Below are 20,785 nucleotides of genomic sequence, written 5' to 3' on the forward strand. Positions count from 1 at the left end.
CAGTCGTGCTAAATGTTATTCTATTTCTGTGATTTGCTCTTCTTCGCAAGCTGTGAGTCCCCCAGATGCCAAAACACTCTGCACAGCATAGGCACTGTCTCACATATTTCTCTTTGAGAAACATCTTCACCAGTGTCACCCAGTCCCAGGAGTATTTGTCTTCCCACCCCCCACCCCTCCCCGGGTCACCTGCAGTAACTGCACCTACCCTTCTTGTGCCTGCCTGCTCGCTGTCCTTGGTTAATAAGATAACCTCTCAGGTCTGCTGGCCTGCTAGCCGAGGGTGCTTTAGCAATGCAATTATTTAGCTGAAGAAATGAATGCCTCTCGCTGAATGTGAGGATGCTGTGACCTTTTGTTTGTGACCCCAGTGACTCATCCCTTTGGTGTGCACACTGCACCCCCACCCCACTCCCCCCGGCCCCTTCCGCGCTGCCAAAGCTGCCCTGGGGAGCCAAGACCTGTGGCAGCCTCCTGCTCACATTGCATGCTGGTCACAGCCTGGGCATGGGGGCTCTAGCGCTGTGGAGATGCCACATCTGCATGGTAGGGACCCCGGGGTGCAGTGTCCCAGGGCTGGATTGGGCTTTTGACCCTTTGCACAGTCTCAGTCCCACAGTGATGTCCCCAGCACCCCCAGCCGCTGTGCAAGCAGCAGCTTCCACTCTCCCAGGCTGTGTAAATCTCTGTCAAGGTGACAAATGCCTAAATCCATGTTTTTAACCCACTCTTGCTTAGCAAGCAGAGCTGTATTGGCCATGCTAACCCCCCAGAGTGGGGTGGGCAGCTCATCCAGAGCCTTGTTTCAGGCTGTGTATCACCCACCCTGCACCCTGTGTGCACCAACAGGGGGCAAGTCCTCCTGCTCCAGTGGGTTAATTTCTTGTACCTCTGCAGCCAGCAGCTGCTAAACAGGGCCCGGCAATGACTTTGCTGAACTCAGAGAGTCTCTGCAGCTCCTGCAGCGCTCCCAGCTCGCTCCTGCTCCCTGCTGCTTTGCTGGGGGCCTCTGGAAGCACAAAGACCCTGGCAACACACCCTACTTTTCGAGACCTGTGCAAGGTGAAACAAAGAAGGAAGCCCTCGAGCCCTCTCCCTTTAGCTGCTGCTGACACTGGCATTTTCTTCTCGCAGAGCATTTTGCATGCCAGGAAAAACAGTTCTGCATTTTAGGGAAAGAAGGTGGCTGTGCATCTGTGTGTCTGTCCCTGTGCCTGTTGCTGCCCGAGTGGCTTCCCAGAGCTGTCAGCTCAGAAGCTCCCTTTATCGCAACGGATCTCCACTGTGTTTGCTACAAATCCTCTACCACGAGGGGTTTATTTAATGAAGCAAGGAATGCTGCCAATTTTCCAGGCTTGATCCCAGTCCCATTAATGTCAGCAGGAGAGTTCCCACCATGTTTGGTTTGTTGGCTGGGTCGAATCTGAGTAAGGGAGTTAGAAGTCTGCGCCGAGGTTGGATTTGCAGACGAGTTCCTCGCTCCGCTTTGCTGTGCCAGAGAGTCTGTGGGAAAAGCAGACAGTACAGGTGGGATCCTTCTCCTCTGGTTTTAGGCATCTTCAATTCCAGCAACAGATAGCCAAGGGAGGGGAAGAGGAACATTCAGATCATCATAAGCTAGGAGCCCAAATGAGGTGAAATGAATTTATTCCTTCCTACAGAGCCACCTCAGCCCATGATGATGTGCAGCTTGTGTAAAAGGGGAAAGGAGCTCACTCAAAACCTTCCCCTGAGTAGGTGGATGCTGACTCAGACACTACTGAAGGTCTTCTACTCAGGTCTTCTGCCTGTGTTTGTGCCAGCCAGGAATCAAGGCTGATGCTTGGCTCAGGATGCAGCCGCAGCACAGGAGCTCTGGTGGGCACTGACCACTCTCCTGCCAGCAGCAAACACTTGTGCATGGTCCTACTGACAGCTGGAAATGGGGAATATGGCAGTTCCCACCTTCCCTGTCCCCTCACCCACTGCCAAATGATGCCTTACATCCTCCTCTCCCCATGCCATGAGTATTCCCATGCTGGTTACTTCAAGGACAATCCCGCCTCTCCTGTCCCAGGGTATAAAAGAGCACTGAGGAGGTTTGGAGGGGGTCAGCAGTGCCCACAGGTTTTGGGCAGATCCTCAGTAGTGGCCATGCACCAACATTGTCCCACAGAGGCAGTGACTGCTCTTTGCCTTAGAATCATAGAATCAATAAGGTTGGAAAACACCTCAAAGATCATCAAGTCCAGCCTGTCACCCAAGACCTCATAACTACTAAACCATGGCACCAAGTGCCACGTCCAATCCCCTCTTGAACACCTTCAGGGACGGTGACTCCACCACCTCCTCATGCAGCACATTCCAATGGCCAATCTCTCTCTCTGTGAAGAATTTCTTCCTAACTTCCAGTCTGAACCTCCCCTGGTGCAGCTTGAGACTGTGTCCTCTTGTTCTGGTGCAGATTGCCTGGGAGAAGAGACCAACCCCTGCCTGTCTACAACCTCCCTTCAGGTAGCTGTAGAGAGCAAGAAGGTCTCCCCTGAGCCTCCTCTTCTCCAGGCTAAGCAACCCCAGCTCCCTCAGCTTCTCTTCATAGGGCTTGCATTCCAAACCCCTTGCCAACTTTGCTGCTTCACCACCTCATGGCTCACGTGCCAGCAGCTGGCCCTTAATTACTCACCCAGCTAATAAAGGGAAGGAGCTCAGCCCTTCCATTCACAGCATTATCTGAGGAGCAAAAGGACTGCAAGGCAAGAGCTTAAAAAAAACCAAATGCCACCCCAATATCTCAGGGGCATCAGCCCAGTACACAGATCCTTAATGGCTTTTGCTGATTTGACAGCTGCAGGACAGTGAAAAATGAGCAGATTTATGGCTGCAGCCATCCCTGGGGCTGCGAGGTGCTTCTCGGGATACAGATCTTTAAATCACCATTAACAGTGATGTGAGGGGGCACTGGAGGAGACAGAGGTGGGCACAGCGATGCAGGGGTGAGAACAGAGGTTGCTGGCACTTCCCACACAGTGCTGCCTCCCCGGGGGACAGGGATGCCTCACTTCAATCCATCACTCACCAAGTGGGTGCAAGTGATGGGGTGCTGCAGATCCCGAGGGCTGTGGGGAGCCGAGGGTGCTTCTGTGGGGAGCTGCAGCATCTTGGATGGGATCCATGTGTGAGCATAAAGGTCTGGGCAGCTTGTGGATGCCTGGGGATCCTTCAGGAAATGAGGAGGAGCTCTGGAGAAACCCAGATCTGAGGAGTGTGTGTGAGCAGCTGAGGCCAGACCTGCTCCTAATGCCCCAGAGATTTCACCTACTGCAGAGACAGACCAACAACTCGTCTGGGAGTTTAAGCTTTGCCTTCTGGCTTCCTCTGGGTGAGGTGGGAGCTGAAAGTTTCAGGGTTTCTCTGGACCTCTGCCTGGTGCTGAGCAGACTCTGGGGACCTACCTCAGAGCCTGCCTGGCCCAGCACTGCTCTTGGCTGGGTGCCTGCAGTCTCACCGCCCAGGCTCGCCTGGCAGTTCCCCGTCTGCAGAGCCCTGGGAAACTTGTCCCAGCGGCCGGCAGCGGCGGGCCCTTGCTGCAGCCCCGCAGGCCAGCTGGCCCCTGCGCTCCTGCGAAGCTCTCAAAGAAGCCAGGCAGCTCCCGACTTAAAGCATTTGGTGTTTATTCACACTTTAAACATATTAACTCCATCCGAAGACAGCGGTGGTTCCCTCTGAGCAGCAGCAGAGGTGGGTCCATGCAAGGACAAATGACTGTGATAAGGACTGGGCTCTGGTCCAAAGAGCACAACGGCTGTGGGTCAGCACTTTCCCAGAACGAGCCGATTTGAACTCAAGAGTTCTCTTCCTCCAGCGGAGCTGCGAGGTCTGCTGATGCAAATCACATCACTCCTTCCACAAAGACTGAAACATTCAAGCTGCTCGTGGCAGGGAATGCCAAGAGCAAAACCCAAAATGCTGCATGAGAGCTTCTGCTCCCCACCCCCTTCCCTCATCCCCACCCCCAAGCAGAGATCCCCACAGCCCCCCACCAAAGACCACCGATGGACTACCCTCAGCATCACGTCTTGCCTTCACTGCCTTCAGACCAGCATTGCTTCTCTTCTTTTGTGTGTCTGATTGTTAACAGATGAGTCTAATCCCCTCACAAGGCTGGATGCAAGAGTAAGAGGCAACCACCCACCTGAAGATCTCAGAACCCTCCTGGGATTTGCCTGCTGACAGCAGTGGTTCAGGCTACTGCAGTTATTTGAATGCCTGGCAAAGAAACCCAACAACCAGCAGCCTCCAGGAGTTCTGCAATGCCAGTCTGGTGTTGTCTGCTGCATGCTCTTCCCAAAGTGAGTGAGTAATGCTGATAGCCTGTTTTTTTTTCCCCTTCTGCAGAGGTGGGCACATATCCTGCAGCAGCTCAGGCATCTGGGAGCAGCTAACCCAGGAACTGGCACAGCTTAGTCACCTGTTTAAACCTGGTATTCTGGGGGGGGGGGGGGGGGGGGGGGGGGCGTTTCCATTTCCACAGCACTTCCCCTTCCCTGCACAGGTAGTTCATTACTGATGCTCCATCCTTAGCAGAAAGAGGGAATCCTGTCTTGAACACATATCCAGTGGGGGAGAGGAGATGCAGTGGTGGGGACAAGGCATCATTCATCCCCATCCCTCACTCCCTGAGGAGCTCCACGAGCAGCCAGAGAGCCTGGGAGATGTTAACCAGCTCCGACCACTGCCCTGGAGGCTGGACTGGGAAACGCTTCAGGACTGGAGTAAAGGCAGTGCTCTTCTCTTTCCACCTTCAGGCATTCTGGAAGCAAAAGGGTTGGGTTGAGTAGGTTTGTTCTAAAAGTCAGTCCCAGTTGGCTCCTGATGTTTTTGTCTATCCCTTGTGTGGGAGTGGAGCCAGTGGTGCTGCAGTCACCATCTCTCTGCAAACCAGGCATCAAGGTGGAGGGGGCTGCTCCCGAGAAGGGGCCAAGCACAAACTGAGAGGTGGTGCAGCCTTTGGGTACCTCAGAGCTCCTCAGAAGCCTCTTCCTCGTGAATAATGATGGTCATCTTCTTCTCATCCCCCTGGTGAGAGGTTTTCCTCCTGAAGGAGGACCCAAGGCTCTGGCTGGCTGTTTCACGGATGGTCCTCATACACGACACGCAGTCCTCGACGGTCGCCAGGTAGAGCAGGGGGTTGAGGGCACTGTTGAAGCTGGCCAGGCCCCGGGTCACCTGGTAGGAGATGTAGATGTTCTTGGAAGCCTGTGTGCAGGACCCCTGCAGATGCCAGCCCCGAGACAACAAGTTGAGGTTTCTGAAGATGTGGTAGGGGAGGAAGCAGACAGAGAAGAGGACCATGACAAGAATCACCAATCTGATGCTTCTCCTCCTGAGGCCGATGTCCACGGTGTTGTTCCTGCAGAGCACCACCACCACGTGGCAGTAGCACCCGAGGATGAGGAGGAAGGGGATGGTGAAGCCAGTGATGGTGACAGCCATGGTGTACGGCAGGTAAAGGCCCAGGCTCTCGGCTTCCGTCGTGTCGTGGCACCGCGTCCCCTCGGCATCCATCTTGCTGAAGGCAAAGTCTGGAGCTACCTGCACCACCACCCACAGCCAGAGCACGCCGCTGAGCCACGCCGAGGAGGTGACCGCCTGGCACCTGCCCCGCGCCCTCAGCGGGTGCACGATGCCCAGGTAACGCTGGACGCTGATGCAGGTGAGGAAGGCGATGCTGGCGTAGAGGTTGAGGTGGAAAAGGCCCCGGGTGAGCCGGCACCAGCTGTGCCCAAAGAGCCACACTCGGTCCCGCAGGTAGTAGCTGACGAGGAAGGGCAGAGTGCTGACGTACAGCAGGTCGGCCAGGCCCAGGTTGCCCACCAGCAGCCCCAGGGGGTGGCGGGCGCCACGCCGAGTGCCGAGGCAGAGGTGGTACAGCCCCAGCATGTTCCCCAGCAGCCCCACGGGGATCACCACCAGGTAGACGGTGGGCAAGAAGCGCTGGGCAAAGGCGGCGTCCACAGAGCACGGGGGCCCGCTGCTGTTTCCAGGCTGTGGGGCCAGAGCCTCCGTGGCCATGGGGCACCGTGGCAGCCCTGCCTGCAGCTGGCTGGCTGTTCCTAGGCTGCTGCTGGTCGTGGTAGACCTTGAAGTGCCGGTGGCTGGTGAAGCGGTGCCAGGGGTGGGGTGGCGCTGGCAGCACCACGCCCAGAGCTGGCACTACTGCGTTCCCTAGCACAGGCTGCGGCTGCCTTCACCTCCCCTCTTCTGATGGGGTTTAGGGTGCAGAGCTTTGTCCGGAACAATGGGAGGATGTGGTGAGGCTGCTGCAAGCAGAGCCTCGCAGTCTGGTTCTTCCGCTACTCCCTCAGCGCTTGTTCCAGCCCACTTGAGATATTTTGAGGCGGGAACCAGAGCCCTGCAGGCCCTTGGTTGCTTTGTGTGTGCCTGGGGAGAGCAGGGAGGTGGGAGAGGGGCTCTGCCTTGGAGCGGGTGGGAGATGTCTGAGGATGAGGGCCAAAGCTTTCAGCCTGCTTCTGTTCTGTCTCACTCAGGGTGAGGCTCCCTCATCCCTCCAGACCAGGGGCTGGAAGCCTGCACCCCATGAGCCCCCTTCACTTCCACTCCTGATGGCCTTTCTGCTGCCCCTGCTGCTCAGACCATGCTGTCCATCCAGAGATGCCAGGAGCTGGGGTAAGGTGGCAGCTTTCCCTGCGGCATGGGCAGTGCCAGCAGGCAGAACTGGGCCAGTGCCGGTCCCCAGTGCAGGCAGCAGCAAGCCCCAGCCCCTGCCGATCCACTGCACCTTGCCTACAGCACACAGCACCAAACCTGCTCTTGCTGCCTACTGCTACACCCCACCCCATGTATGAAAGTCCTCCCCCACCCCCATTCTGAGCAGTTTTGACCCATTGAGGGAGGCAGTGAGAGGCAAGCTGAAGCTGTGACCTCCTTCTCCTGCCATCCCTGTTGCTGTGAATGTCACCCAGATACTGAGAGGCTGGGGCAAGAGCTAAACCCAGCAGCCCCAGAGAGGACCCACAAAGGAAGCCAGCCCCTGTGTGCAGTGCTGAGCAGCTGCTACTGCTCAAAGGACACCAGAAACAGCTTTGCCTCTGACCCAGGAGCAGACAGAGCAGCAGTCAGAAGGAAGGTTTGCCCTGGAAAGCCTCAAGGAAATGACCTTTGCAAAACAGTTTCAGGTGAAGGGCTGGGTCCAGGAAGGACCAGGGCCACCTGCTCTCCCGGAACTTCGTCTAGGGCAGCAGGTGGGAAGTGGCTGATACCTGCCTGCGGGGAAGGAGGGGCTGAGTCCTGCCAAGCTGTCCTTTCAAATGTTTTAACTCAGAATCACAGAATCAGCCAAGTTGGAAAAGACCTTCATGATCATCAAGTCCAACCGATCACCTAATCCTATCTCATCAACTAGGCACTAAGTGCCTCATCCAGGCTCTTCTTAAACACCTTCAGAGACGTGGACCCCACCACCTCCCTGGGCAGCACATTACAATAGGCCATCTCTCTTTCTGTGAAGAACTTCTTTCTAAGATCAAGCCTAAACTTCCCCTTGCACACCCTTGAGACTGTGTCCTCTTGTTCTGGTGCTGGTTGCCTGGGAGAAGAGACCAACCCCCACCTGGCTACAACCTCCCTTCAGGGAGCTGTAGAGCAAGAGGTCTCCCCTGAGCCTCCTCTTCTCCAGGCTAAACACCCCCAGTTCACTCCTGATAGCCCTTCCCTCCTGGGGAGCAGCTGGACGTCTCTGCTGGCTTCTGCTCAAGCATGGCAGGTCAGGGCCAGCACAGGGAAGCCTGAGACACGGGGTGGTGGTGGTGGTGTGAGCATCAGCGTGCTGACTCCAAAAAGTGCCTGCTGGAGCAGATAACACCAAGGACTGTGTCATTTCCTGCCTACGTGATAACATCAGGCTCCCACAGTTGTGCTCAGAGATGTGAAGCTCAATAGCTGTTGCCATGGGGTGAGGACAGGGCTTTTCTGAGGCTTGCTCTGGTGAGTTTGTGTTCCCAGAGAAAGCAGCAGCTGAAGAGGGGGTCCATGGGTGTTCCCCCCTCAGGAAAGCAGTCCTCCATCCTGCCCTGTGCCTGCCTCCTTTACCTCCATGCTTTCCAGCTGCTGCTGCAGCTGGATGTTGGGGTGGCACTTGCAGAGCAATTTTATAGAGGTGCAGAAATGCAGTGAGATGAGTGGAACATGAGATGTCCCACAGCAGCAGCCAGTGGGGAAACTCAGGCAGAGGCCACAGCTGGCCAGGAGGACTGCTGTAGCATAGAATCAATAAGGTTGGAAAAGACCTCAAAGATCATCAAACCCAACCTGTCACCACAGACCTTATGACTACTAAACCATGGCACCAAGTGCCACAGCCAATCCCCTCTTGAACACCTCCAGGGATGGTGACTCCACCACCTCCCTGGGCAGCACATTCCAAGGGCCAACAACTCTCTCAGTGAAGAACTTTCTCCTCACCTCCAGCCTAAACTTCCCCTGGCGCAGTTTCAGATTGTGTCCTCTTGTTCTGGTGCTGGTTGCCTGGGAGAAGAGACCAACCCCCTCCTGGCTACAACCTCCCTTCAGGTAGCTGTAGAGAGCAATAAGGTCTCCCCTGAACCTCCTCTTCTCCAGGCTAAACAACCCCAGCTCCCTCAGCCTCTCCTCACAGGGCTGTGCTTGCAGCCTCTCCCCAGCCTCGTTGCCCTTCTCTGGACATGTTCAGGTGTCTCAATGTCCTTCAAACCGCTCTCAGCAGTGTAGGCAAAACTCCCTCCATTCCCAAAATGAAGGGAATGCCATGGGAAGAGAGGAGAAGGGCCAGGCAGGGGGAGCACTGCCTGTGCCCAGCTGCAGCCTTGTCCCCCCATCACCGCTTCCTCCCTGGAGCAGGTGGAGGCACAACACAGCAGCACAGCTCCTCTCTCATGTGTGTTTAAGATGTTCCCCTGACCCCTGATTTCCCTTGCAATAGGGGTGCTACTGCCTGACCCCTGATTTCCCTTGCAATAGAGGTGCTACTGCCCAAACAGCCTATGTTGGGCTGCTCCCCTCTGGTGCCCAGCTCTGGCACGTGGCAGCAATGCTGCTGTCAGCACATCCAGGGCAGTGCAAGGACTCAGGGTTGGGAGAGCTCCTGCAGGCAGCAAGCACATAACCTCTGTGATGGGCTTTCAGGCAGCCAATTCAAGGCTCTTTTTTAACAGGGGGAAAAAAAAGAGAAAGAGCCTTGATCTACATTTTTCCTGAGCATTGCTCTTGTGCTCAGGGCTGTATTTGAATCATAGAATTATAGAATCAATAAGGTTGGAAAAGACCTCAAAGACCAGCAAGTCCAACCTGTCACCCCAGACCTCCTGACTACTAAACCATGGCACCAAGTGCCAGGACTGTAGAAATAAACCCAACCATTTGAAGACATTTAGCTGTGATGAGAGGCTCCTCCAGCCCTTTCCCAGACAACTCCCTGCTTTTACAAATCATCAATCATGGGAACAGCTTGGGGGGAATAATAAATTGGGTGCATGTTGTGTGCTCCTGGATCACCACAGCTCCTCCATCAGCTGCTGTGTGTGGTCACACTGCAACGAGCTGTGATCTGTTGCTCACCACTGCTCTGGCAAAAGGGCTGTCAAACCACGTGCCACGTGTGCGTGCGTGCAGCTGTGCCAGCGTGCCGTGAGGACAGGGCTGAGTTGTCTTCTGGGTTGGGGGTGTTGTGCTCTTTACAGGTGCCCAGAATCCTCTGCAGAGAGCAGGCTGTTCATCTGCTGCCCCACAAGAGAAGGCAAAGCCCAGACGCTGTAATAAACACGTTCCTCGCTCAACCCCAGGTTTCCAGGGCAGCAGAGCTTCAGGGAGAGCAGCAAAACATCGTGGTGAGGCTGGCAATCAGATGGCAAGAGCTGATTTCCCTTTTATTCTTTGATTTATTTGGCTTCATTAATTTATTATTTAGATGCCTTCTGCACAGTGAATCAGGGAGCAATGACATTTCACAGGGGAGGAAAGAAAACCAAAAAGGAGGAAATTATAGCAGGGGTGTGTTGAGTCATCTCTTGTTTGAGGTGAGAATTGCAGGTTGTTGTTTTCAAAGTGGCCTTTGGGTTGCTTTTTGGTTTGGGTTGGGTTTTTTTAACCATTACCCAGAGGTGGCTTGGGAAGAATAAGAGCCCCAGCACCACTCCTTAGCAGCAGCTCACCCAAGCAGCTCAAACAAGCAGCTTAAAAGCAGGATTTTCAGTACTTGGAGCATGTCTTACCCCTGTCACAGGGCTCTGAAAGTCTACATGAGCCTCATGTCATCCCCTTTTTTTGGCATGGCCATTGCAGAGGTAAAAAAGCCAACATGAGCTGCAGATGGGGCCACGTTCATCCCATGCTGTGCTGCCTGCCAGAGGTTTGCCACATCCCCCATATCAAGCTGCACTAACGATTTGTGCTCAGGCAGAGCACCAGATGATCACACTAAATAATTCTCTTTGTAAGCAATGCTTTACTGCATGAGCAGTGTGAATCACAGAATCCCAGCATGGTGGAGGCTGGAAGGGACCTCTGGGGATCATCCAGTCCAACACCCCTGCTAAGGCAGGGTCAGCCACAGCAGTTCGCCTGGGATCGCAATTGTCCAGGTGGGTTTGGAATCTCTCCAGAGAAGGAGACTCCACAACCCCTCTGGGCAACCTGCTCTAGGGCTCCAGCACCTTCACACCAAAGAATTTTCTCCTTCTGTTCAGATGGGTTCCAGTTCCTGGGTTCCAGTGTGTGCCCATTGCCTCTTGTCCTGTCACTGAACACTACTGAGAAAAGTCTGGCCCCATCCTCTTGCCCCCCACCCTTGAGCATTGATCAGATCCCCTCTCAGGCTGATCTTCTCCAGGCTCAGCAGCCCCACGCCTCTCAGCCTTTCCTCCTCACACAGATGCTCCAGGCTCTTAAGCATGTTTGTAGCCTTCACTGTACTCTTTTCAGTAGTTCCCTGTCTCTCTTGCACTGGGGACCCCAGAACTGGACCCAGTACTCCATATGTGTCCTCATTAAGGCAGAGTTAGAGGAGCAGGAGAACCTAAGTGAGATTTATTATTCTTTTTCCAACAGATAGCTGAAAAACATCCTTGGCTTTCATTTTCTCTTCAGTCCTCACAGGGGCTGGGGGAACAGGCCCTGCTGCCTTCTCTGCTGCTTGTCAGAAGGTTTTGCCCAGAGCAGGAGAGGGGATTGCACCCCCAAATGCACCTGGCAAGGTGCTCCTGCACCCCTAAATCTGACCCAGTATTGTGTTGTCCTGGATCAGGACGACAGTCAGCTGGTGATGGTGATGAAATGATGCTGGGGAAATCCTGGTCTGGGGTGGGTGGAGTAGGTGGGGGAGTGGTGGGAGGAGGGATGAGTTACAGGGGGAGAATTTGGGCTTTGGTTTTTGGGAGGCTGAGAAGAGCCTGGTCTGTGGGGCTGCAGACCCAGCAGTATTGCAGCCAGTGCCATGCCATGCTGTCCTGCACAGCCTGGGCACCTCTATGGCCAGGGTCAGCCCCAACAGCAGAGCAGATGGAGCTTAGAGCTGGGTAAAAGTGAAGGGGCAGCACTTAATCCAGGATATAATATTCTGTGATGTATAACATGCTGTAATCATGGTTTTCAGTGCTTTTTTTTTTCCCCCATTTTTTTTTCTTTGATACCTCTAAGCAGCCTGAATGGAGAAGCCTCCAAGCACCCTGTCCTGGGTCAGGCCCTTCCTGCAGCAGCCAAGCTGCCCGTGAGCATCAGGGCTCCCCAGGGCTCCCACGGACCCAGGCAAGCTTCACACCTCGAGGGGGCACATCTTTATTTGCTGTTCCACAAAGGCACACCTGAACTGTCCCTCACCTGCACACGTCATCCAAACCGCTGCTCCTTGCCCGTGGTCCTTGCCCCGCCGCGGGATGCGGGTCCACGCCGCCGTGTGCCAGGCCGTTAGAGGGCATCCGGGTCTCGTTTTTCAGGATTTTTCTCATCGCTGCGAGGAAGTAAAGGCGGAGCTGGAAGAGCTCTGCCGAGCCGACAGCGCTGGAGCAGCTCCAGCCCGTCGGGAGCCGGCCCGGCTCGTCTTTGCGCTTCCTTTCCTCCGTTTCCCGGCTCCCCGGCGGGCGTTGCTTGGCCGGCGGGCGGCATGTCGGCAGCGCTGAGGTCCCCAGCCCGGCCAAACCGCCAGCGCCTTGCCCGGGAGGAGGAGCGGCAGGGTTCGTGTTTGTTCTGGAGACATGCAGGGAAGGTGAATCAGAGCTGCCATCGAGGAGGATGTCTCTGCCCAAGCCCAGCCAGGTGGCTGCTGGATTGCGGGGTGGATGTCGTGGGATGGCTGTGCACGGTCGATCTGCTCAGCCCGGCACGGTGGTGACCTGTGGCGTGCAGCCCGATGTGCCTGCTCCTTCCCCACGGACCGGGGCTGGGGGTTCCCTCTGGGGATCCGCTCTTCCAGATGGTTTCTCTCACAGCCCCCCCACAATGCATGTGTGATGTGGTGGAGGAGCAGCATCACCTGTCCTAAAGCCCCATCGATCCAGGGAAGGACCAATTCCTGGTTTCTCGAGTGGGCTCACATTTGGGGCAGAATTTCTTCATTTTCCATTTCACTCAGCCTAGGAAATTCTGGGATGCTGTCTAGTAACCCCACCCAAGGCAGCAGAGTGCACAGAGCAGGCAGGTGCTGGGTGACACAGGGATCCTGTTCTCTATTTCCACTCTCCTCTGCAGCTGAAGTCCATCAGTTCTTCCTCACTTTCCTCAGGAACACATCCTCCATCTCCACTGAAACCACAGTGCCATGGGCTAGTGCCAGACTCTTTGCTAGGATGAGGCATTGGCAGTGGGATGTGGCTGAGGTGGGCATGGCTACAAACGATCTCCTCTTCCTCTCTGGGAAGGCAGAGCAGAGAGTGAGTTTCAGGACATGGCTTCTGTGTCCCTGAGAGGTGCTCACCTCATGGCTGGTGAAGGGGTGATAGGGTGCCCACAGGTAACCGGGGCTTGTGTTGGCTGGCATTTCCCTTTCTTGGCCACACTAGTTGCCAGAGGGGCACCAGCTTCACCGAGGCCCTCACTTACCACTGGGAATGCTGCGGGCAGAGCCGGGCAGGGTCTGGCCATGCAGAGCCGCCTCTGAGTCTCCAGCCTGCAGTACCGGTTCTGGTTGGAGACCCGGGTGGAGAAGCCCATGCCACAGGTGACGGAGCAGGCACTCCACTCTGTGCTCCACTCCTGGCAGGGGTACGGCAGCAGCGAGGATGGTGCCCCGGGGGCTGGGTGAAAAGAGATGAGGGGAGAAGCAGTGTTTGGAGGCAGGCGCTGCGCAGCGCGCCCTGCACGGCACAGAACCGGGCAGTGAAGTTTCTCCTGGTGATGTTCGTGAGCTGGGGTGGAGGAACCATCCCCAGAGACCAGTGTAGGCATGTCCTGCATCTTACCTGCCACGGCATCCCGGCGGAGATGCTGGTCCCGGGCTTCACAGATCCACTCGGGGCAGCACTTGCCTGGGATCTCCACACGCCGCGGGTAGGGGCAGTCAGGGGTGGGCAGCCGGACGTCCTCCTGGCAGAGCGGGACGCAGGTGAAGCCCCCGTCCAGGCAGCGGCACTGCAGCTTGCAGCTGGGCTGGAAAACCTCCCCGTCTCTATAGACCCGGCCGTTCACCTCACAGCCCTCCTCGCTGTCTTCGACTGCAAACGGCAGGGACCCCGTTAGGGAAAAAGTGACGGAAAGAGGTGGATGGCAGAGGGGACTGCTTGGGAAAGCCATGGGGCTGGGATGAAGGGGCTGGTATGAAGGGGCTCTTTAACAAGGGAGCAAGAGAAGTGACTGAGAGGTTGTGTGGGGCAGACAAGGGTTTGCAGCAGCATGTGCCTCACCCAACCTCTTCCTGCCTCCTCACCCAGTCCTTCTATATTTTTCCAAGCAGCAGCTCAGCAGTTGGTGAGAAACACACTGCCCCTCAGCCCTGACCCTGCCTGGTCAGGTGTTGAGGCTAGAAAAAGTTCCTCTGAAATTTCTCTGCAGGACCCCCAGGTGGCAGCCCCATCAGGGTGACTGCAGCAGCTCTGGCACCTCCATGTCCATCTCCACCCTGAATCCCCAGCTGGTAAATGGGATGAGAGCTGGCTGGAGCTGCAGCAAAGTTCCAGCGCCAAGCTGTGTGCACCAGCCTCAGAAAATCTGCTCCTGAGCTTCACTTCCCTGAAAGCACTGAAGTGTGCCTGGCACTGCCCGGGGCCCTGGCTGGAGCTGCCTGGGGACAGGGAGGAGGCACCCCAGGGGCAGAGGGCAGCCCCATGCTCACAGTTGCAGGTGGCTCCTGTCCCCGCAGATGCTGTGCTGTAGTCACAGATGAGGCCCTGGCTCTGGTCGCAGACGTGGAGGAAGTCACAGGGTTCTCCCAGGCGCCGGGCACAGATCTTACAGCAGCCACAACCATCCAGGACCAGGGGAGACCCACGGGGGCAGCGGGGCGGCACCCAGGGGCAGTAGCATGGTCTGCGGCACAGCTGGGCACACACCTGCGGAGGCAAAGCCTTCACTGAGTCCAGGCAGGTTGCGGTCTGGCTAATGGCTGTTATTCCACTGGGACAACCATCCAACCTCCTCTCACTCGTGGGGGCAGGGTTTGGTGGAGGGAGGCTCTGCAGATCCATGAGGATACAAGGAAGCAGACTGGAAAGCTACTGTCACCTTAGGGCACAGTGTGATGGGTACCTGTGGAAAGCCAGGGAGGATCAAGGATACTCAACACCCTGTAAAATGGGAACTTAAACACAGCACTGCCCTGACTACATAGGAGGAGGATGGATCTGCGAGGTGTATATCCTATGCAGCTGCAGTCAGTTAACAGGGCTGGCAGCCCTGGAGGCAGCCACACACTGCTCTCAGCAGCTGGGAAGGAGGGAAAGACAGCAGTCTGCCACATGCCAGCCACCAAGGCAACAGGTTGTGTCCAGCTGGAGACGTGGCTTTGCAGGGGCTGAATGCACGTGACGAGGGCACAGCAGCTTGCTCTGAACAAGCTTTATAGCTCTCATTGCTGACAAGAAACAGGGCACCACATGGGCAGTGGGGGGGCTAAAGCCAAGCAAACCTCATGGCTGTGCTCCATCAGGCATTGGAAGAGGCTGCCCAGGAAGGTGGTGGAGTCACTGTCCCTGGAGGTGTTCAAAAGATGTGCAGACGTGGCACCTGGGGATGTGGTTTAGGTGTTAGGTTGAAGGTTGGACTCCATGATCTTAGAGGTCCTTTCCAGCTGAAATAATTTTTATGATTCTCCCTGATCCAGCTGCCTTTGCCTGTCCCTGGTGTGGCATCCTCTGCCTGGCCTGGGTCAGGAGCCCTGAGAGGGACATGGTTTGGAGGACTGGGAGCTACATTTCCCCTCCCAGCTAGACAGAGCAATCACTTTGGCAGGGCTGTGCACCACGGCTGGCCCCGGCAGGGAGGTGTTGTACCCACAGCTCCTTCTGCTTGCACAACTACCCTGGCAGTGCTTGTGCTCCTGCCATGTTGTACCTGACAGGGCTGCTGTACATGGGCCCTGAAGCCAAGAGATTTGGCTCTGTGGTTTGGAAGTGAATGCTCTGCCTGTGCTGGCCTGGCAGTGTGTGCTCACACGTGAGCCTCACACAGCAGCTCTGAGCAGCTCTCCAGCAGCCCAGCTGTGCAGCCAGCACATGCAACACAGGCAACACTTCATCAAATGTGCAACCAGAGCATTCAGCCCTGTGCTGGTCCCACACTCTGGTGTCTCTGCTGAGGCTACTGAGAGATCAATAGGTTCAGATGGACCATGTGCATTTCAGATACCACTTCTCCTTCTCTCTTAGTTTCTTCCAGTGACATCAGGGCTGACATGACCAGTTAGAGAAGGCAGGTACTGGTGTCCTATCCATTCCCCATTTACAGCAGTTTGGGTGGTATTTATGGGCCTGTAGAAAGAGCAGTGCCAGAAGATAAAATTCATCCAAAATGTGCTAGGCAATCTGGATCTTGTTCTGGTTTTATCAATGAGCAGCATTGCAAGTGGGACAGAAACCAGAGAGAGATGCATGGCAGGGACTGAAGGACTGGCCATGGTGGCCAGGTTTGGACTGGAGGCACAGGGACCCTTGGTGATTCTCATGAGTGCCTGGGTCAGGAGGAATTTCCCTGCTACAGCTTACTCAGGCAGCCAAGGGCATTTTTCATCTTTCAGGAGGCTGCTATTACAAATCAATGTTTTAGCCAAGCCAACTCCATTAATCCATTTCCCTCTGCTCCTTGTAATTAACTTGTCTTTAGATGACAGTGTGCCTCCTCTCAGAGATCTTAGCTCTCTGGGAAAGGAGTCAAAGAGGCACGACACTGCCACCATGTCCCTGGTTCTGCCTTGGGATCCAAGCAGCAATCACAAGAACTTGGAGCTGAGACACCCCACACTTTTCACCTTCCCTGTTCTCTGCACAGGCAGCTCTTTTCACACAGGATTCAGGAGCTGAACAAATAATCAGTACAACGCCCCAAATCCTGCTGGCAGTATTTGCTTTGTACGAGCATCCCGGCGAGAGGCAGAGCTGAGTAATGCCGGGGCCGATGCTCGCTGCTTGGACGCCTGCCTCGGGAGCCTGGGCAGGGACCAAGGAGTGCGCAGGAGCCGCTACCGCCGGGCTGCTGCTCGCTCGCAGGGGAGAGCCTCAGGGACAGGGAGAGCAGGCAGAGCGTGTCACTGTCACTCCTGCCTGCCTGCTCCGTGGAGTCGTGCCACGGGTGTCTTTGGTCCATGGAGATGAGGACCCTGCCGCTTAGTGGCAAAGGTCTCTCTCCCAAGCGCAGCTCTGCCCCGTGGCAGCCAGCGTTAGCCACCGGGCTCCTAACACCCCAAGTCCTCCCTGCGCTGGACTTCGCAAGAGCCGGGACCTTCCCTGAGCAAGGTGAAAGCCACCCCAGGGCCACATTTCTCTTACCTTGCAGAAAACACAGAGAAGGGAGAGGAAGAGGAGCTGCTTCTCCAGCTGGAGCCTCATGCTGCTCTCCCCTTGTCTCTTCAGCACATCTCCCCCCGGGCAGTTCGCAGGCAGCGGCGTGTGCGCAGGTTTCAAAACGCCGAGCAGGTCCTGCTGGTGTTTATACTCTCCCTGCTCTGATGTCACTCACGGGCTCCAATATAAACATGAGTAGGTTTGGACAAGCCTCAAGATTTTCTTTTTTGTTTTCTTTCCTCTCTTTTCTTTGCCAGCCCACATTCCAGCTGCCATTCCCACTCTGCTAAGGTGAGAATGTGCTGTCCATCGAGACAGCGAGGGGAAGGGAAGGGAAGGGAAGGGAAGGGAAGGGAAGGGAAGGGAAGGGAAGGGAAGGGAAGGGGAAGGGAAGGGAAGGGGAAGGGAAGGGAAGGGAAGGGAAGGGAAGGGAAGGGAAGGGAAGGGAAGGGAAGGGAAGGGAAGGGAAGGGAAGGGAAGGGAAGGGAAGGGAAGGGAAGGGAAGGGAAGGGAGGGGAAGGGAAGGGAGGGGAGGGGAAGGGAGGGGAGGGGAAGGGAAGGGAGGGGAAGGGAAGGGAAGGGAAGGGAAGGGAAGGGAAGGGAAGGGAAGGGAAGGGAAGGGAAGGGAAGGGAAGGGAAGGGAAGGGAAGGGAAGGGAAGGGAAGGGAAGGGAAGGGAAGGGAAGGGAAGGGAAGGGAAGGGAAGGGAAGGGAAGGGAAGGGAAGGGAAGGGAAGGGAAGGGAAGGGAGGGGAGGGGAAGGGAGGGGAGGGGAAGGGAGGGGAAGGGAAGGGAGGGGAAGGGAAGGGAGGGGAAGGGAAGGGAAGGGAAGGGAAGGGAAGGGAAGGGAAGGGAAGGGAAGGGAAGGGAAGGGAAGGGAAGGGAAGGGAAGGGAAGGGAAGGGAAGGGAAGGGAAGGGAAGGGAAGGGAAGGGAAGGGAAGGGAAGGGAAGGGAAGGGAAGGGAGGGGAGGGGAAGGGAGGGGAGGGGAAGGGAAGGGAGGGGAAGGGAAGGGAGGGGAAGGGAAGGGAAGGGAAGGGAAGGGAAGGGAAGGGAAGGGAAGGGAAGGGAAGGGAAGGGAAGGGAAGGGAAGGGAAGGGAAGGGAAGGGAAGGGAAGGGAAGGGAAGGGAAGGGAAGGGAAGGGAAGGGAAGGGAAGGGAAGGGAAGGGAAGGGAAGGGAAGGGAAGGGAAGGGAAGGGAAGGGAAGGGAAGGGAAGGGAAGGGAAGGGAAGGGAAGGGAAGGGAAGGGAAGGGATGCCCTCTTGGGAGAGGGGCTGAACCTGCTCATTGCTGCTAGCTGCAGCTCAGAAGGAAGGTCTGTGCCTCTTCCTACTGATCAAGGTCTGCCCAGACATGAGCCAGTTTCTTTCTGTGCTTTGAAGGGTTTGGCAGGGCTGCCCCTGCCACCGTCTGCTCTGGAACACTGAGCAGGAGCAGGGGATCCATCTCTACATTTTAAGCTGAGCATGCTGCGTGGCAGGCTGCAGAAGAGGAGCCAGCTGTCCATGCTGTACAGAGCCCTGATGTCAAGGGCAAGATCCTGGCCATCCATTGGTGGGGACAGTGTGTGACTTGCTTTTGATTGCCAGCCACTCAAGGTGCAGCAGTTTGCCAGACAAGCTCTCCAGACAGCCCAGGTGTGCTTCCCTCTCACATCCTCCATCAGAATAAGAGCAGGAAAGGGATTTGCTGTGGTGGTGGTGCTCCATTCCCATCCTACATGGGGCCATGGCTGCCAGGGAGGCTGCTGAGGCCAGGGGTGTTGCATTGCTCCAGGTACATGATGTAGAGAGGACTGCAGCCTGGCTCTGGCAGAAGCACTGCTGATTTCAGACCCTGTAAACCCCAAATCAGCTCCTGGAAAATTATGACCATCTTAAGCAATCATAAGAGTTTAAAATCCAGCTTTGGGGAAGACAAGTCAAAGCTCAGGATTTGCCTCCCAATGCTTTGCTGCTTTTTACTGCCCTTTGCAAGCCTTCCTCACAGCCCCTGGGGCTGGGAATTCTAGGCTGTGTGTTTGGAAAGAGAAAACCCAAACATCTCAAGACCTTCAGGAAACTGAACCCCTTCCCCATATTCTTATCCCTAGATCTTATCAAAAGATGTAAGAAGAGGAATTTGTGAGTTCAGAGCTCAAAGGAAAGGCCTTGAGTCTCACACAGGGATGTGGGATGCCCTGCAGATCTCCCCATTCCTTTCCTGTACCTCCCTTGCCTGCAGGATATGGTCTTCTGGCTGGGCCTTCTGCTGCTGCCCTGGCTCAAGGGATGGATCCTGGCAGCTGTGCACCAGCTCTCCGTGTCTGGCAGTGTGGTGAGAAGTGGTGCTGCACAGCATGGATTGTGTGGAACAAAATTATGCAACAAGGAGTGATGCTCCATCCCTCCCTCCAGGCTGCTGCTTCTTCCTGGTGCTTTTGCCTTTGGAAAACAGGAACTCACTCCCCTCACTCCTAACCTCAGCTCCACTGCTTGCCACAGCCTGGAAGCCAGGGCACAGAGCAGGAAAGGCACAACTCAGCAGGGAGGAGAGTGCAGTCAGAGCTCTCCCATTACTGCTCCAATTCCCCACTTTGGTTTTGCTTCATTAGCTGCAATCAGTCTGCTAATGAGGTCATGGCAGCTTGTGACAGTGCCAGGCCACTTTCCAAAGGCTGCTGTCACTTATCCCAGCACTGGAGTCCCTGCTTCTCGTGTTGGAGCCCCAGCTCCCTGCATCACCCAAGCCATGCTTGTAGGTCCAGAGATCTGCACTGAATGTGGCACTTGGTGCCATGGTTTAGTGGTCATGAGGTCTGTGATGACAGGTTGGACTTGAGGATCTTTGAGGTCTCTTCCAACCTTGGTGATTCTGTGATTCTGTGACTTTACCTGCTGCTGACAGGAGAAAGCACAGCAGCTGCAGCAGCACAAAGGCCACAAGCGGAGTGTGAGCCCTGCCTGCTGAGGGCTTTGTTTGTCTGAGGGCATCCAGAAGCTTCCTCAGTGGAAGCCACAGGGGTCATGCATCCAGCACATGGCTCACCAGAAACCAGCCCACTAGTGAAAGCCTTCTTGTTTGGGACAGGGAGGGAACAGCAGCATCTCTGTCTGCCCAGGGACCTACTTGGGGAGATTCTGTGACTCCACCTTCCTGAGGGGGTTTTCCCATGAATAGAATAGAATAAACCAGGTTGGAAGAGACCTTCAAGATCATCAAGTCCAACCTATCATCCAACACCACCTAATTAACTAACCCATGGCACCAAGCACCCTATCGAGTCTCCTCCAGGGATGGTGACTCCACCACCTCCCCAGGCAGCCCATTCCAATGGGCAATCACTCTCTCTGTGTAGAACTTCTTCCTAACATCCAACCTAAACCTCTCCTGGTGCAGCCTGAGACTGTGTCCTCTTGTTCTGCTGCTGGGTGCCTGGGAGAAGAGACCAACCTCTGCCTGTCTACAACCCCCTTTAAGGTAGTTGTAGAGAGCAATAAGGTCACCCCTGAGTCTCCTCCTCTCCAGGCTAAGCAACCCCAGCTCCCTCAGCCTCTCCTCACAGGGCTGTGTTCCAAGCCCCTCACCAATTTCGTTGCCCTTCTCTGGACTTATTCCAGCAAGTCAACCTCCTTCCTAAACTGAGGGGCCCAGAACTGGACACAGGACTCAAGGTGTGGCCTAACCAGTGCAGTGTACAGGGGCAGAATGACCTCCCTGCTCCTGCTGGCCACACTGTTCCTGATGCAGGCCAGGATGCCATTGGCCCTCCTGGCTGCCTGGGCACACTGCAGGCTCATGTTCAGCCTACCATCAACCAGCACCCCCAGGTCCCTCTCTGCCTGGCCACTCT

The 20,785-nt window shown here is 55.9% G+C and overlaps 2 protein-coding genes across 3 annotated transcripts; both read right to left on the minus strand.

Moving 5' to 3' along the window:
• Positions 1 to 1,368: 1,368 nt before the first annotated feature.
• On the minus strand, positions 1,369 to 17,260 carry CCN5 (cellular communication network factor 5). 2 transcript variants are annotated; one of them, XR_010988717.1, is made up of 6 exons: positions 16,941 to 17,260; positions 14,294 to 14,510; positions 13,425 to 13,676; positions 13,066 to 13,259; positions 11,848 to 12,876; positions 1,369 to 1,503 (listed from the first exon to the last, which is right to left on the minus strand). XR_010988717.1 is itself a non-coding variant. In XM_068149785.1 (5 exons), exons 1-5 carry the CDS (start codon positions 16,998 to 17,000, stop codon positions 12,853 to 12,855), a joined length of 747 nt encoding a protein of 248 aa, XP_068005886.1. In that variant the 5' UTR covers positions 17,001 to 17,260; the 3' UTR covers positions 9,229 to 12,852. The 2 variants fall into 2 exon arrangements, 1 of the variants encoding a protein (XP_068005886.1); XM_068149785.1 differs by lacking the exon at positions 1,369 to 1,503 and having other exon boundaries at positions 9,229 to 12,876.
• On the minus strand, positions 4,501 to 6,091 carry LOC137446812 (P2Y purinoceptor 1-like). The gene has a single exon (XM_068149783.1). The coding sequence runs from the start codon at positions 6,049 to 6,051 to the stop codon at positions 4,996 to 4,998; it is 1,056 nt and encodes a 351-aa protein (XP_068005884.1). The 5' UTR covers positions 6,052 to 6,091; the 3' UTR covers positions 4,501 to 4,995.
• Positions 17,261 to 20,785: the final 3,525 nt, after the last annotated feature.

Source organism: Melanerpes formicivorus, unplaced genomic scaffold, assembly GCF_026170545.1.
Source record: "Melanerpes formicivorus ecotype bairdi unplaced genomic scaffold, bMelFor1.0.p_v2 SCAF_19, whole genome shotgun sequence".
NCBI lineage: Eukaryota > Metazoa > Chordata > Aves > Piciformes > Picidae > Melanerpes > Melanerpes formicivorus.

Excerpts from the sequence above, each read along its gene's own strand:
- LOC137446812 (XM_068149783.1), bottom strand. The coding sequence starts at position 6,051 with ATGGCCACGGAGGCTCTGGCCCCACAGCCTGGAAACAGCAGCGGGCCC.
- CCN5 (XM_068149785.1), bottom strand. The coding sequence starts at position 17,000 with ATGAGGCTCCAGCTGGAGAAGCAGCTCCTCTTCCTCTCCCTTCTCTGT. Across the intron at positions 13,677-14,293 it reads GACAGGAGCCACCTGCAACT|TCGAAGACAGCGAGGAGGGC; the intron begins GTGAGCATGGGG and ends TGCCGTTTGCAG. Across the intron at positions 12,877-13,065 it reads TGCCCGCAGCATTCCCAGTG|AGAGGAAGAGGAGATCGTTT; the intron begins GTAAGTGAGGGC and ends CTGCCTTCCCAG.